Raw genomic sequence first — 15,787 nt, forward strand, 5'->3', positions numbered from 1 at the left:
AAAAGTCCAGATTATGATTCCCATACTGATCAACATTTAATAACACACTGCTGCCCTCTTGTGTCAGATACTGGAAATGACCAATTGTTCCCATTACAATCAACAATCAATTGATAATAATGGGAATAGTTTTGTCATGTCATTTGCTTTCAGTGTGTTTAACAAACTTTTTCGTATTTTCTGAGCTGATTTTGGGAGAAATTCTGTGGGATTTAAATGAAATAATATGTGCTACATTCTTATTGGTAGATCTTATTTAAATCGCCTACAAAAACGTCTTTCTGTGCAGTTCTGTGCAAATTTAATTAAAACAACATCCAAATGACTGAGTGCAAAATAATTATAAAGTTTATTTTAACAAGAAAAGCCCAAACAAGTCATACAGTGAGCTACAAACATAAAAATAGCATGGCTAAACAAAACCAAATAAATGAGCTGTGCCTGTGTTCTTCACATGTGCGTGTGTTTCTCAGAGATAATCGTCCTCATCAGTCCAGGACGAGTCGTCATCGATGGGATAATGAACCAGAGAGTCGTTAGACTCGGAGGAGTCCAGGAACACAGAGCTGTCGCTCTGAAAGAACGTGTCGCTGCTGCTGCTGCTGTCGCTGTCGTCATTTATTACCACGACTGCTGGAGAGACGCTTGCTTTCTGACCTGAGAACAGTTTATATTTTGTGTTTCAGACAGGACTTTATACTTTTAAAGCACCATTTGTATGTTGAGGATTTGTTTTTAACAACAGACCTGATCTTGACAGTTTGAGTGGCACAGCTGTTGGTTATATTGTTGATTTAAAGCAAGACACTATAGGCAAAAACTGTTTTTATGCACTGCTCAATTTTGACAATTTGGCTGTTCATAGCATGCTGTTTCCGATTAGTCTAAAAAAAAAAAACCCATCCAAAATACACATTTAATTTGGAGAAATGTAGCATTGCATCAGTGTCTCAGCAGTGGATGCTCTGCAGTGAATGGGTGCCGGATTGGATTGGTTTCTTACAAACACAAAGCTTTTATCTTCTCAAGCTGTTATAACTGATGGACTGGAGTGGTGAGGATTATTGTAATGTTTTTATCAGACTCTCATTCTGACGGCACCCATTCACTGCAGAGCATCCATTGCTGAGACACTGATGCAATGCTACATTTCTCCAAATCTGATGGAGAAACAAACTCATCTACATTTTGGACGACCTGAGGGGGGAGTAAATTTACAACAAACATTCATTTTCGGGTGAACTATTCCTTTAATGCTGAAAAATCCATAACTTCTCAAAGAGTCACATCAGACGGTAGACGCAGTGATGTCACGCACCTCTCACCTTTCCGCTCGTTGATCAGCACGAGGCGTCTCTCTCTCATGTCGGCGCTCAGGTTCTCCACCATGCGGTCGATGCAGTTGTCCAGGACCAGAGAGCGCGTCTGAGACGTGATGGACTGCCAACACATGGGACACTTGTCCTTGCGATTGCGCCACTCTCGGATACAGTGCTGACAGAAGCTGTGGGCGCAGTTCAGCGTCACGGCCTGAGGGGTCACAGAGGTCAAAGGTCAAGAGGAATAAGCGGCTGTTTCCTTTGTAGTCACTTACCATCTGATGTAGACTGCAAAATTGTAGGTCTAATCTATTTTTGTGGCATCATTTCACACAAATCCATTCTGAAATGGCATTTAAAACCAAAACAAACTGTGATTGGTCACTATACATCCCAATAAGTTGCTAAATAAATCAGCTTAAACCATCACTAAAATCTGACCATGCAAGATTGCAAAGATTGCTGAAAATTCAGCTTCACAAAACAGAAATTACATTTTACAGTATATTACAACCAAAAATATTTATTTTAAATTGTACAAATTTCACAATATTACAATTATAACTATATTTTTATTCAAATTCTTTCATAAACATAAAAAAAAAAATCTAACCTCAAGCTTAAGCCACGGTTAAAACTGTACTTGCCACTTGTTTTGAGATTTCGTTATAAATATTTATTTTAAAGAAACTCGGCATGAGGACATTCTTCCATTCATAAAATGAAGTTTGTTAGGTTTCAAAAAATGTAACTATTGCTCAAAATAAATAAAAAACTAAACAGCTTGGATTCTTTCTGATGTTGAGTTTGTGAAAAAGTTCATATGTGACCCCTGGACGACAAAACCAGTCTTAAGTGTCAATTTTTGGAAATTGAGATTTATACATCATATGAAAGCTGAATAAATAAGACCATATTTGGCTGAGATACAACTATTTGAAAATCTGGAATCTGAGGGTGCAAAAAAATCTAAATATTGAGAAAATGGCCTTTAAAGTTGTCCAAATGAAGTTCTTAGCAATGCATATTACTAATCAAAAATTAAGTTTTGATACATTTACAGTAAGAAATTTACAAAATATCTTCATGGAACATGATCTTTACTTAATATCCTAATGATTTTTGGCATAAAAGAAAAATTTATAATTTTGACCCATACAATGTATTTTTGGCTATTGCTGCAAATATACCCCAGCGACTTAAGACTGGTTTTGTGCTCCAGGGTCACATTTGTTAATATAATTAACTACACTGCTGGTTATTCTAAAAAGAAATTTTAAAATTACGAAAAGCTCAAGCATTGTTTGTTTGCATACCACTTTGTTTTATATTTATATCTATTACAATTAAATGCAAACATTTTAAGTGTGATTTCAGTGTACCTTTCGGGGCCTTTGCACACTTCCATTGGAGTTTTTGCACAAAACATTACGTCAACCTACACTCTGTAGCGAACTTTTATAGAAAAGAAAATTTTGATCTTTTAAAAAGTCAGTGTTCTTCCCCTATCATTCCTACATATGATCACATGACCTTTCACATCATGTGTTTTTTTGTATTTTTTTACCTCAATGAAGAGCTCAGAACAAATACTGCATTGCAGTTCACTCTCTAACACTTCAGTCATCTGTGTGACCACTTCTTCTTTCTGAGCTTTGGCCTTTTCTTTCTCTTCCTGTGGGAGAAGGTTACAAATTATTGCACAGAACGGGTTATTTTTTAATATTTTTAGGCATTATGTCATTACACTTCCACAAAATACTATACGAATCTGGTGACCCATGAAGAGTTTGATGCACAACTCATTTTAGTCTATGAAAACATTTATGTACATGACGGTATAAACTTTTGAAGCCTGACAGACCACGTTTCACTTTCATTAGAACAGCTAGGAAATTCAACAGAAATTCACCTCTTGAAATTTACAGAAAATACATTTGTTTTCAAGCTCAATAACTACCATAACTTCTTCCATATCTTCCATAACTACCTTTGTAACTTCCAGCTCCTTATCTTTGGCTTGAAGAACTTCCTTGAATCCTTCACGAGCGTGTTTGAGCTCCTCAATAACTTTCCGGTGCTGGCAAAGCAAAAGAAAACATTATGCAATACTTGTGCTCAAGGTCATAAAATATTGAAGAAGTGCGGTTTATTTCTCTTACCTCTTTCAACGCCTCCTCAAGTTGTTTTTTCAAGCCTTCCTCATTCTGTTGTGCTTTTTCAGTCTTGGGAAAACAACATATGTGTGTAAATACAAAAAATGTTATAGCTTTATATTATGACCCAAGGCCTCCTCTTATACCAGAAATAAGTTGTAAAATTATGTTCATTTTATTAATAGAGCATCCAAAATTAACCAGGAAATTATTAGAGAGCCAAAAGAAATGTATTTAGATGAAGCAGAAGCTTTTGAATCTTTTAGAAAATCGAGCAATGTTTGCAGCAGATCATACAACTTTGATAAGCAAGGCATTTCAGCTAAAGCTTATGCTTTATTAATTCATGTAAATGTGTGATGAGATGAAATGAGATGATCGTGGACTCTTAATGGGAAAGAGCAACATGAACTAGATATATTCTGAAAAAAACATTAATATTAATATAGTAAATGTGCTCATCCAAACCTTGCCACGATGATGCTATAGATACGGCTCTGAAATTCTTGTGGTGTATGGCGTTTAGATTTTGTATTATTTATATACTGTAATATTTATTAATATTTTGAATTAGCTTTTATTTTTATATATTTGGTTTCATTTTAGTTCATTTTTTTATATGTTTATAATTTTGTATTTTATTTTAATTACTACTTAGCTTTAATTTATTTTATCGTTTTATTAATTTTAGCACATCAATTTAAACTCATTTCAGCTAAAAGTTTTAAATTATTTATCTTTTCAAATAAACTTTTCAAATTACAAAAATATTCTTTGATGATCACCGATTCCAAATGGGAAAGAGCAATGTGATCTAGATATATTCTTATAAATTTAAAAATTTAAAAATACTTCAATAAAAAAAAAAAAAATTTATATCTTCATCCAAACCTCACTGTGTTGAATCTCTGGATGAAGTTATAATGGCATTTAAATTTAGTATTATTTATAATAATATGTTAACAGAATTACTATTTTATTCTACTATTATTTTTATATTTCTATATAAATTTAAAAATTCTATAAAATATAATTCTATATGCTTTCATTATTTTTTTTATTTTAATTTAATTTAATTTTAGAACTTCACATTTTTATTTCTGACTCAGTTGCCAAGGCAACATTTCTAATTTTCATTTTTCTATAATATTCATCTAATATTACACAAGTTTTTCCATCTAATATTCATATTTTATTTCAGCTTAATTGCAAATAATGAAAATTACTTTTGATAATATCACTGGCCATCACTGCTCTTTGTCTGTAGTCAAAATTGCATACTTCCATACTACATATAAATTCACAGTATTCATAAAACAACAGGTGAACATCTTCTGTTGAGATTGGAAGTGTGCATATGATGGATACGGATACTACACGATGAAGCCATGGGAGAGGATTTGTGAACAAATGCAGCCGTTCACTACAAACCCGCCCCAAAAAAACATGACTCATTGGCCGCTCACCTCCAGGCGTCGCTCTTCCTCACAGAAGGATTTCTCCAGGGTCTCCATGCGTTTGAGAGCCTGCTCCTGCTGCGACCTCAGCTGACCCCGCAGCAGCTCCAGCTGCGCCTGCAGATCCTGCATCTCCCGCTCTCGCTCCGGCGTCTGGTGCTGCAGCAGCTCCAGCTCCGCCGCGCGCTTCTGCGTGTGGCCCACGCGGCCCTTCAGGACCATCAGGGTTCTGTTGTAGCGGTGTACGCTAGCCAGCTGCTGACTTCTTTCACTGCCGCTGCTCGAGCTGCTTCCCGCTTTATCGCCGCTTCTGTCCTCCTCCAGAGGTTTAGAGAAGAACTGCTCCGTTTCCCGGCGTTCCCCGGACGGACAGGGCTGCGCACGAGACTTATCCGGGCCGGAGCTGCGGTACAGCTTGGATTTGGAGTTCTGTGTGGGACACAGCTCCGACTCGTCTGCATCTAACTTACGCTTTGAGTTTTTCAGTTTTTGGCCTACAGAAGCGGCGTCAGATTCTTTGCTAAGATTCCCAGACAGGAAGGATTTGACTTCACTGAAGTTCTTCTGGACGAGGATGTAGTCGAACTCCACGGGGTTACCGTCGAGAGGGACGCCGAGCCGCACAGAGTCACCCTGCTTGAGTAAAAAGGGGTTTCCAGCCGGTATCCGGCTCCCGTTTATCCACACGCCATTCAGACTCTGGGTATAAAGACAGGAGAAGCAAGTTAAGACACAAAGTGCTGTCAAACAATTAATTGCGATTAATCAAAATAAAAGTTTTTGTTTGCATATTATGTGTGTGTGTTCTGTGCACACATACTGTATATATTTTGAAAATATTTACATGCATGTACATGTCTAAATTTATATTCATATAATTTATATTATAAATAAATATTTAATATATAAACAACATTTTTCTGAAATATATACATGCATGTGTGTGTATTTATATATACAAATTAAATATACACAGCACACACATATATTATGCAAACAAAACCTTATTTTTGGATGCGATTAATCGTTTGACAGCACTAATTTATATATATATATTTTTTTTTATTTCTGTATATTTATCAATATTTTGAATTAGCTATTTTTTATTTTCAGTTTACTTCTTAATTTTAGTTTAAGTTTCAGTAATTTTATTTGCTTTTGTAATTTTATTAGTTTTTTTTTATTTTTATTTTTTTATATTTCTATAGATTCAATTTATTATTTTATTTCTGTTTTATGGCACCAGTGTTATTTATTCATATTTAATTGGGTGATTCCGTGTCAAATCAACCAAATTTCAAAAACTTCCCCGGCTCAAAATTTTGATTTTGCTAATATTTTTTCTGAAGACAGACAGACATGTATAGTGACGAAAGCCAAAATATTAAATGTCATGGATGAATATTTACTGAGTAATCATGGCAGTTTTCACCTGAGATTCAGAGCCAAATTACAGGGGGGTAAATATGACTTCAGAAAGATGGCAGCATCATAATGTTACTTTCACACAGAGCTTGGTTGCTCTATTTGTAAAATCTGTTGACTTTAGCAATCTTTGTTGCATTACGTGCCAATGGTGACCATTCAAAAAAATGTGGAAACAGCACTTTTCAATTTTTTTCTCCAAAGTTTGCATGCCTGTAACTCAAGAAGTATTAAAGATATCTTAACGCCCTTTTAGATATCAGGTCTTAACAAACTTTCCTTTTGGCAACTTCATTTTTAAGGCCCTACATGGTTCGGTTCAAGAGATATTAGAATTTCAATATGGCTCCAGGATTAAATTGTACACATTTTCAGTGGTCAAAAACCAAATGTGGGTCATTTTGCAAAAATATGATACTTCTTTTCTTTTAAAGAGGAATGTCTGAAGAAAAAAATGAACTAGAGATGCATCTCATTCACTTCTGTCAAAGCAACTGCATTGAAAAAGTGCCATAAATTCTTTTTCCAAAGTTTGCATGCCTATAACTCAAGAAGTTAAAGATATCGCAATATGATTTTAGATTCTAGTTCTTAATAAACTTTTCTTTTGGAATCTTTATTTTAAAAGCCCTACATCGTTCGGTCCCAAAGATATCACGATGTCAATGAGTCTCCATCTTCAGATTGTTAAATATTACCTATTTTTAGGGGTTGAAAACCAGGTGTTGGTCACTCAGTATACAACTAATACTCACTGTATTTAAAGCAGAATGTCTGAAGAATAATTAATGCTGAAACTAGGAATGCATACTTGTGGTTTCAACAAACCCATCACTATTTCACCATCCAGTTAGGCACCTTCAAAAACAGCCAGAAACCGACTGATGATCAGCTGACTTTCTCAGACCACATGGCTCTGCACCCCTTTAATTATTTATATTCAGCTTTAATGTATTTTTATTTCAGGTCTGTTTCAGAGCCTGTCAGACAGACAGATATAATGACAACAACACAGAAATACATGGATAGAAAGACTGAGGGACAGCTTAATAGACCAACAGACAGATACTACACCTTATTATCCGTCACCGTCCACTCTCCATCATCATTTTTCTTCAACAAACAGTGAATTCTGGATATCATCAGCGGACAGCTGGTCGACAGAATCTGATGGGTCACATTTAGACCACGGCCAACAGAAACCTGAATAAAAAGAGACAGAAGAGCAATACGCAATCGTGTATTAAGATCATGAAATCAATCAAATAAAAAATGTACACATATTTGAAGCCATTAAGCTATGACAAACACCTTTGTTTCTTAAATTGAATCCCAAAACTTTTTAAAACACATTTAAATTCAGTATTAGTTATACTGAATTTAATTTAGTTAAAATGCACATAGCTGACACATAGGGATTGCAGATGAAAACTAGCCTGAATGGCTAAATCTGGCACATTTACATAACAGACTTGAGTGCTTATGCTAATGAATGTGCATTGTCCCTTTTAAAGTAAATATAACTCAGACAAGCAATGAAAATAAGAATATAAAGTGTTGCTTTGACTAACATTAATGCAGGCCAATGTTGTTTTGATTTGGAATAATTCAGTCTCAACTTACAGTTAAACAACCCCACATAACGCTTAATTTTGCCTCGGAAAGCTGCACGTCAGATTGAGTCTCTGAATATAATAAACACATATAAATAGATGAGGTTTATTCAGCAAACATGCACCTCTGAGCCCTCGAACAGATGCAGCCAGTCACGGTCCTTCCCCACACGCTGTAAACACCAGATTTTGTCTTTTTCAGAACCCTCTTCCTCGGTGTTTAAGGAAGGAGGCTCTTCAGTCTTTTCCATCATTCCTGCGCCATTAATTAGCGTGAAGTTATATTGTTTTTATTGTGTGTTGTCCGCCACATACCGCCATGAAAGCAGCACAAGAGTTTTTCACAAGAACACAGCGCTTCCACTCTACGCTCCTGCGCGCGTCACGTGGCGCCCAGCGGAGTCTCTGAATGGCTGCTGGGGTTTAGAGCTAGAAGGTAATTGGCTGAGCGCACTATGAAAGGCCTTGACTCTGACAGTTAGTGTCTCTCCGCCAGAGGGCGGTTGGAGGCTCAGAGAGCCGAATTCATCGTTGAGCGGCATTTAAATGCAAAGACGTTTTTTGCCTTAATGAAAACATTTGTAAACTAAAAACAGCACGTTTTAAAAGTTGTACATTTTACAGGTTAGTACCTGCCTTAGAAGCGTAAACGAGGGCAGCAATTTCAATAAAATTATTTTAAAAAACCCTCATCGGATTAAGCACAAACGCCTGTGATTGTGTCATCCTCATCAACGCTGAGAAAAGTAACATGTATCACGTGATAACCCATGCGCGCCGTTTCAGCTGCATTCTTGACAGTAATAATAACAATTAATATCAGTAAATAGCTATTTAATTTAAAATATTCAATAAAAAGCTATACCTTTTTAATGACGAATTAGCAAAGCCGTCGCAGTAATTTTTAATAACTGCTTCATGCTTTTTGATAATCTACAGCTGTAAGTATTTTGTGCTTTGCTTTACTGTATTTACTCTGTCTCAACTACCATTTCATATGTACCAAATATAAATATATATTTCTATCGTGAGTGGTTTAGTAGCCTATATTTAGCGACCCCTAGTGACCGCGATACACGAAATTTTTGCTAGATTTTTCAATATAATACCTAAAATATTAGTTTTGATCCTCATATCCTATCATAATTTCCTTACGGTTGTGATCTTGATGCAAATATAAAGTAAAATTCTTCCTTTCAAAATAAGTGTGGCTCTTTAAACCTCTCTGAAAGTAAACAAATGAAGGTTATCTTATCTGAACAGAGTTTACAGTTAGACAAACAGTAGCATACAGAGAAAACAGAGCCTGCTTACTATGAAGTAAACTGTAAATCTTTCATTTCAAATGAAAAAATAATGGATTTGATTCACTTTAAAGAATAGAAAGACGCCAGATGATTATAAGCTATTCACAAACTCCTTCCACAAAACATCATCTTCTGACAAGTCTGATAAAATATTGATCAAAATCATATAAATTATTTTTCCTGCACCGCAGTATCTAAACACAAGCCAGGCACATAATCGCAGATGTTTATACCTTATTAAAGAGACACAGACACAGAATATGATGATATTATTCACGCAATATATTATATGCAAAGTCAGTTTTAAAATGACAAACACTCAAAAGCAACAAAAATCATCAAAAGCAGTACCCCTCATTCATAAATTCATGAAATACACAGATGTGAATCAGTATATACATCCTGAACATGCCGACATGATCAACGCATCTTTGGCCGAAAGCTTAAAGAACAAATATGAATATGGCTTTTAGAGCTAGCATTATGATTTGTTTTTGGAAAACAACCGTGTCCGTTAAAAAACCCGTACAAAAGAAAACAATCACTAGAGCAAGCAATCTCTCTCATACGCACTCGCAAACACACAGTATTCACCCAGAACACAATAAAAGAATGCATTTCAGATCCATTTCCACAAAAACATTTGGCAACTCTTTTGAGCATGTCAGCTTTTCCTCCCTAAAGGTATAACGGAAATCACAGAAAGGAAACCAAGAGGAAACACGCAGAGAAGGTCAGCTGGAAAAAAAAAAAACACGAGGTCCACCTTTATAGCTTCCAAATTCTCCAAACCATGCACAAAGGTGAGTTTCTTTGGCTTCATGTCAAGGCTGTAAAGATAACATTTCACAACTTGTATAATTCTTCCATCCCAGGAACGTTTATGCTGCTGTGACCCCCAACTTTTACTAAGTGTCTAAGTTGGGAAAATAAATAGACTCTTGCATGCAGTTCACAGTGATTATGGATAAACGTCTGGAGCCAAACCTGTTTAACTGATGAAAATAACAGTAATTTGCATATAAAATGTGCAGTCATTCCAGTCTTCCACGTACATTTACGCAAGATATTAAACACAATGTTAGGCAACTAAGTAGCGCATGTCAAAAAAAGAAATGATTGTCCGTGAAGAAACCCGGATTAGAAAGGATGGAAAGCACAAATGCAAATAGCCATATGCAAATGTAAGAATGTTTACAAGGCACGTTAAACACAAATTCACACATCTAAATACACCACCAAAACATATCCCTATGTTAAAAAAAAACAAAAAAAAACAAAAGAAACATCAGTAACGGAAGACAGAAGGAATGTTACATTCAAACTATTGTCATTTACAACAAACATCTGGATGTTGTTTGCTGGAAGGTTTATTATTTGTGATGAAATTCTTTTACGGAAGAAAAAAAAAAAAGAAAGAAATTGTTAAAATGCAATGCTAAAATGCAAGTTTTTGCACCTTGAACAATTTCCCTATGTTCAAGTGTCAGTAATATTCAAATTATATAAATCTGCTAAAGTCATGGTCTCAGGAATCATATTCAGGTCACATTTCACCACAAAATCAAATAAGAAGTGTTTTTTTTTTTTTTTTTTACATATATTATTGTGCTGTATGCATAAAAATGAAGCCAGTTTTATCAAGACCATTAATGTTTAGTGCTGTTAACACAATTAAGCACATTTCCAACTACAAATTCTCATTATCGTAATGCCATGAGCCAGTGATACATCATTTAAATTGTAAAGCATTAATTTATCAAGGTATTATCACTCACAAAATTGGTGTAGAAACAACTTTCATTCATAAATTGCTTTTAAATTTCACATTTAACTACAAAGAAACTGCACAGTGAATTAAACGTAAAATTTTGAAGTAGAAAGACTAAAATAGTATTTTCTTGTAAAATGTACTCCAATAATATTGTTTTATTACAACTAATTTTTTTAACAGTGTACTGGCTCTAATGCATGCTCATTTAAAAAAAATATATATATATATTATAGTAAATTTTTACTATATTAAAGCATACACTGAAACAGTAATTACTAAGAAACGCCAACTGACACCAAATTAAACAGGAAATTTGAGAGAAGACTGAAAAAGTATTTTCTTGCAACACAAAAATATTTTCTATAATATTTTTTTTCCAGTGTTGCAATTTTAAAAAAACCAAAAAAAAACATTAGGGTAAAATTCAGCTGCGTCATACTGTCACGAGAATATTTCGGTGTTTGATCCTGTTGTGAAAATTCAACCTGTTTTACATGACATTCATCTGCATTTTGCACAATATACACATCATCATAGCTCATATTTTCCTGTTTTTGGTGAAAGCAAAACCTTTAACCTGCATCATTTAACCCTGATATTCTGAATGGCACTTAAACGCTCATAAGTGAGAGCATCCAGCTCAGAGTCGAGCTGCGTAGTTGACGCACAGCGTGTGGTCGCGAATGTCCCCCCATCCTCCGTTCTTCATGTGAGGCTGATGCTCCACCGGCCCGTGGTCCGTCAAGCTCAAAGCGGGAGGGAAAAGAGCCGTTTGCGCCTCTTTAAGCGCCTCATCCACCCTCTCCAGAGCCTTTTCTGGCCGGCAATCCTCCTTCTGATGCAGGCCGCAATCTCCTGTGTGAAGAACCCGACTTCCAAGAGCCACCAGAACCTTGAGAGGTTTGGAGATGCACGTACCAGACAAGTTCTGCAGGGTCCAGTCCCAGTTATAATCATCATAGGTGCAGAATGCATTATTGCACCCCATCAGTTTGTAGTAGAGCTCTCTGGAGATGCCCATTCCTATGTTATGCTTGGTGGACAGCCATCCTGCCGTCTCGGCTTTGCTGGAAAGCTCGTGAAAGCCTGATAAACCGTTATGGTTGCCTACAGCGAGGATGTCGCAATCCCCGCATTTGGTTTTCCTGAGCTCGGTCATGGATTTGAAGAATTCGTGGAAATCTGGGAGAAGGTAGTTGTCTTCCTCGATGAAGACGACATCTCCGTTGTATCCCCGAAGAACCCTCACTCGCTCGAACACGAAATGCAGCTTCCACCACCAATGGTGCTTGGTTTGGGTGATGGACGCTTCCCTGTAGTGTCCGTACGAATCTGGGTGCTCTGCGTTCAAACATCCCTTCTTTATGGCATCCTCCTTCGATACGTCTCTCGGACAATCTTTAGGATCCTGTCCTGGGAATTCGTTGGGATACAGCTGCGTGCTGTAGGGGAAATAGATCTGGAGGACCTTGCAAAAGGCGATTCCTTTGACCATATCGGAAATTTCCTCCGAGAAATAGTCGTGACTGAATATCACAAGCGTGTTTTGTATTCCAGTGACTTTTTCCAAGGACTGTATGAGCATTTTGAGGTACGCCGGACGATTGTGAACTTGCACGACGACGACCAACTCAGGATCCAATGCAAACTTGTCTCCATTCTGAAGGAACTGCCTGTAGTTGCTGTCATAGACAGACTTCCTCATATTCTCAATGGTCCCATACTCAAATTTAACCATTATAGCAGTCTGTGAGATCTCTTTTTCGGTCACCTCCACGTTTGTTTCATCTTTAGTCCGTCGCATGGTGTAAAACAACATTAGAAACACAATTAAAACAAGGAGGAACGCAACAACGTTCTTCTTCAACAACCGGAATCTCATTTTCTCAGCCGAAGCACCATAGAAAACAAAAGCTCTGGATCATATGCTGCTGTTATGCGTCTGTTGTGGACATAATCCGGGCACTTTCACAGCGAGCGTTCAGGTGAAACACGGACATCGTTCTGTCAAGAGAAGTTCATGAGTGAGTTTTATCCTCTGAAACAGTCACGCGACTCGTAAAGCGGCGCGTGAGATGATGATATTTGGTCGTAAGTCTGGTTGTTTGTAAAGCAAGAGCTACTCACCCTGATAAAGTGTCATGTGCAGCAAAGTTGGAAGCAGGAAGAGAAAGTGCTGTGAGAATGAGGAGGTCTTTACTGCTGACGTGTTCTTACAGTCGACAGGAACACACGAACATGCTCCTCCTCACTCCGACAAAACACTACTACACTTACGACACACTTAAGTTATTATTTTAATAAATGAGTCATTGCACGAAACCGGTACGATTTGGAATTACACCTTTTAGATTTTTTTACCAAATGTATTACTTTTCTGAACACCCCACTGCATTAATGACATATTTAACCCTCTGGCCCTCTTCGTGACCAAAGCCTTGAAATGTAACTTTTTTTTTTTTTTTCAGGAAAATGTTCAATAATATTTTTGGATTATTATTTATGATTTTGAGGGAATTTTATGACACTATGCAATATTTATACAATTTTAATGAGCTATTTTCTCCACTAGAATTAATATATATTTTTTAATTTATTTACTATTTTTTAATAAATGCAATATTTCACATTAAAATAGAGTGAAGGCATTTAAAATCCTTTTTTTTTTAAAGTGAGAATTGGGCCATCTGGAGGCATTAAAAAATAAAAACTTGTGTAATGTTGCGTAACCTCTTGTATTAGCAACCTATATAGATATATAAAGAGGCTTTTGGATTGCCGTTGTTTTTTAGACATAATTTCTTAATTTTTTTAGGTTTTGCTATTAGATATATATATATATATATTCTAAAAGACTACTTTTTGTCAAGGTTTAGATATTTTTGGTTAGATAAGTATCATGTTTTACATTATGATTACAGTAAAACATTAAAATCTTGTTAGAAAGGGAACACATAGAAAGCATTTTTGTTACTCGGTATTTGATAATTAACAACAAAACAACAAAATAAGGAATAGATAGTGATTTGCTCTGTTGCAGTCTTACCAGTTCATTTCTGTGTATATATGTATATGTGTGTGTGTGTGTGTGTGTGTGTGTGTGTGTGTGTGTGTGTGTGTGTGTGTGTGTCTATTTTGCACTCCTGGTATTCTAGAGAGTCACCCCTTGATTGCTGCACACTTTTTTTCTGACCAGTGGTTGATTTGTAGTTTGTACCACCAAAAGATTCACTGAGTTTTCAAATTTTTCGTATTTCCCATTCATTTCCTATGTCGGTCATTTTTGAACGTGAAGAAGTCAAGTGAGACTATTTTTTTTTTTTTGGACCATTTAACATATCCGATTCATGTCCATGATTTTTTCATATCCGATTCATGTCCAGGAAATGACCGAAGAGGGCCAGAGGGTTAACTTCCTGAAAAACATATTTTCCCACCTCAGGCATCAAATCCCTATTATTATCGGTCATTATTTTAAGATATGGGCACTATTAATCTTCAGCCCCATTATGGACACTATGGGAGCTCTCTGAATATGATCATAAAATGTATTTGTAATGAAATCAACATTTTCCTATTAATCAGATGTCCCTCACACTAATTCAGTATTTGCAAATATAAAAGTTACATAAAATCTCACACTTTTGCTATACTGAAGTGACAGCAACCTCATCATTTTTGATCAAATAAGTGGGTTGACTTCAGAATTTTAACGAAAATCAGTATTCTTATGATTGCTCTGAACATTTCAGACTGAGTTCAACAAACATTAAATTACTTTTTCATAAACTTAAAATAATAATAAAAATGTAGGTGTGACGGGATTGAGACTAGGGTAACGGGGTTGAAGAGACAAATACAGCTTAACATGTAAATAGTTGTGTTTTACTCAATCAATGTAAGATTTTTTATAAACACTGTATTTCATTATGTGACCAAGAAAGACAACAGATTGCAATTGAACTGAGTTTTATTAACCCGACTGCAGGAAAAACAACAATAGCATAGTATACATTAGAACATTATATACTGACTGAATAGGTCATCAAAATAAAACAAACAACTTGTGTTATATTCAATATCTGGCCCACACCTCTTTCAAGATCTCCACATGGAGAAGTACATGAAGCACACAGACTCTGGTTTTCCACCAACATACAACACCCCTGTACAGTGCATCCGGAACGTCTTAGAGCTTCACTTTTTCCACATTTTGTTGTTACAACCTTATTCCAAAATGGATTAAATTCATTATGTTCCACAAAATTCTAAAAACAATACTCCATATTGACAATGTGAAAGAAGTTTGTTTGAAATCTTTGCTAATTTATTAAAAATAAAAAACGGAAAAAAAAATCACATGTACATAAGTATTCACACCCTTTGCCATGACACTCAAAATTGCGCTCAGGTGCACTCCACTGATCATCCTTGAGATGGTTCTACAACTTGATCCACCTGTGTGGTAAATTCAGTTGATTGGACATGATTTGGAAAGGCAAACACCTATATAAGGTTCCGCATGTAGCTATGAAGTCCAGGGAATTGTCTGTAGACCTCTGAGACAGGATTGTATCGAGGCACAGATCTGGGGAAGGGAACAGAAACATTTCTGCAGCATTGAAGGTTCACAGAAGCATGTAGTCTCTGTTTCCCTTAATGGAAGAAGTTTGAAACAACCAGGACTCTTCCTAGAGCTGGCCTCCTGGCCAAACTGAGCAACTGATGGAGAAGGG

At 36.0% G+C, this 15,787-nt stretch overlaps 2 protein-coding genes across 4 annotated transcripts; both read right to left on the reverse strand.

The window, feature by feature from the left end:
• Positions 1-330: 330 nt before the first annotated feature.
• On the reverse strand, positions 331-8,390 carry rnf8 (ring finger protein 8, E3 ubiquitin protein ligase). Of its 3 annotated transcripts, none has more exons than XM_058756921.1 (8): positions 8,096-8,388; positions 7,432-7,560; positions 4,942-5,631; positions 3,482-3,544; positions 3,310-3,399; positions 2,887-2,994; positions 1,326-1,530; positions 331-657 (listed from the first exon to the last, which is right to left on the reverse strand). In XM_058756921.1, exons 1-8 carry the CDS (start codon positions 8,222-8,224, stop codon positions 470-472), a joined length of 1,602 nt encoding a protein of 533 aa, XP_058612904.1. In that variant the 5' UTR covers positions 8,225-8,388; the 3' UTR covers positions 331-469. The 3 variants fall into 3 exon arrangements, with proteins under 3 accessions (XP_058612904.1, XP_058612905.1, XP_058612906.1); XM_058756922.1 differs by having other exon boundaries at positions 7,981-8,117; XM_058756923.1 differs by having other exon boundaries at positions 471-657; positions 1,319-1,530; positions 8,096-8,390.
• A 1,165-nt stretch (positions 8,391-9,555) lies between these two features.
• Positions 9,556-13,309, reverse strand: si:ch73-91k6.2 (alpha-1,6-mannosyl-glycoprotein 2-beta-N-acetylglucosaminyltransferase). The gene is made up of 2 exons (XM_058755843.1): positions 13,179-13,309; positions 9,556-13,055 (listed from the first exon to the last, which is right to left on the reverse strand). Exon 2 carries the CDS (start codon positions 12,931-12,933, stop codon positions 11,692-11,694), a length of 1,242 nt encoding a protein of 413 aa, XP_058611826.1. The 5' UTR covers positions 12,934-13,055; positions 13,179-13,309; the 3' UTR covers positions 9,556-11,691.
• Between the last annotated feature and the right edge of the window lie 2,478 nt (positions 13,310-15,787).

Source organism: Onychostoma macrolepis, chromosome 20, assembly GCF_012432095.1.
Source record: "Onychostoma macrolepis isolate SWU-2019 chromosome 20, ASM1243209v1, whole genome shotgun sequence".
Lineage (NCBI taxonomy): Eukaryota > Metazoa > Chordata > Actinopteri > Cypriniformes > Cyprinidae > Onychostoma > Onychostoma macrolepis.

Coding starts and splice junctions, on each gene's coding strand:
- rnf8 (XM_058756921.1), bottom strand. CDS start 8,224: ATGATGGAAAAGACTGAAGAGCCTCCTTCCTTAAACACCGAGGAAGAG. Junction 5,632..7,431: donor GGACGGTGACGGATAATAAG/GTGTAGTATCTG, acceptor CTTTATACCCAG/AGTCTGAATGGCGTGTGGAT. Junction 2,995..3,309: donor AGGAGCTGGAAGTTACAAAG/GTAGTTATGGAA, acceptor CTTCTCCCACAG/GAAGAGAAAGAAAAGGCCAA.
- si:ch73-91k6.2 (XM_058755843.1), bottom strand. CDS start 12,933: ATGAGATTCCGGTTGTTGAAGAAGAACGTTGTTGCGTTCCTCCTTGTT.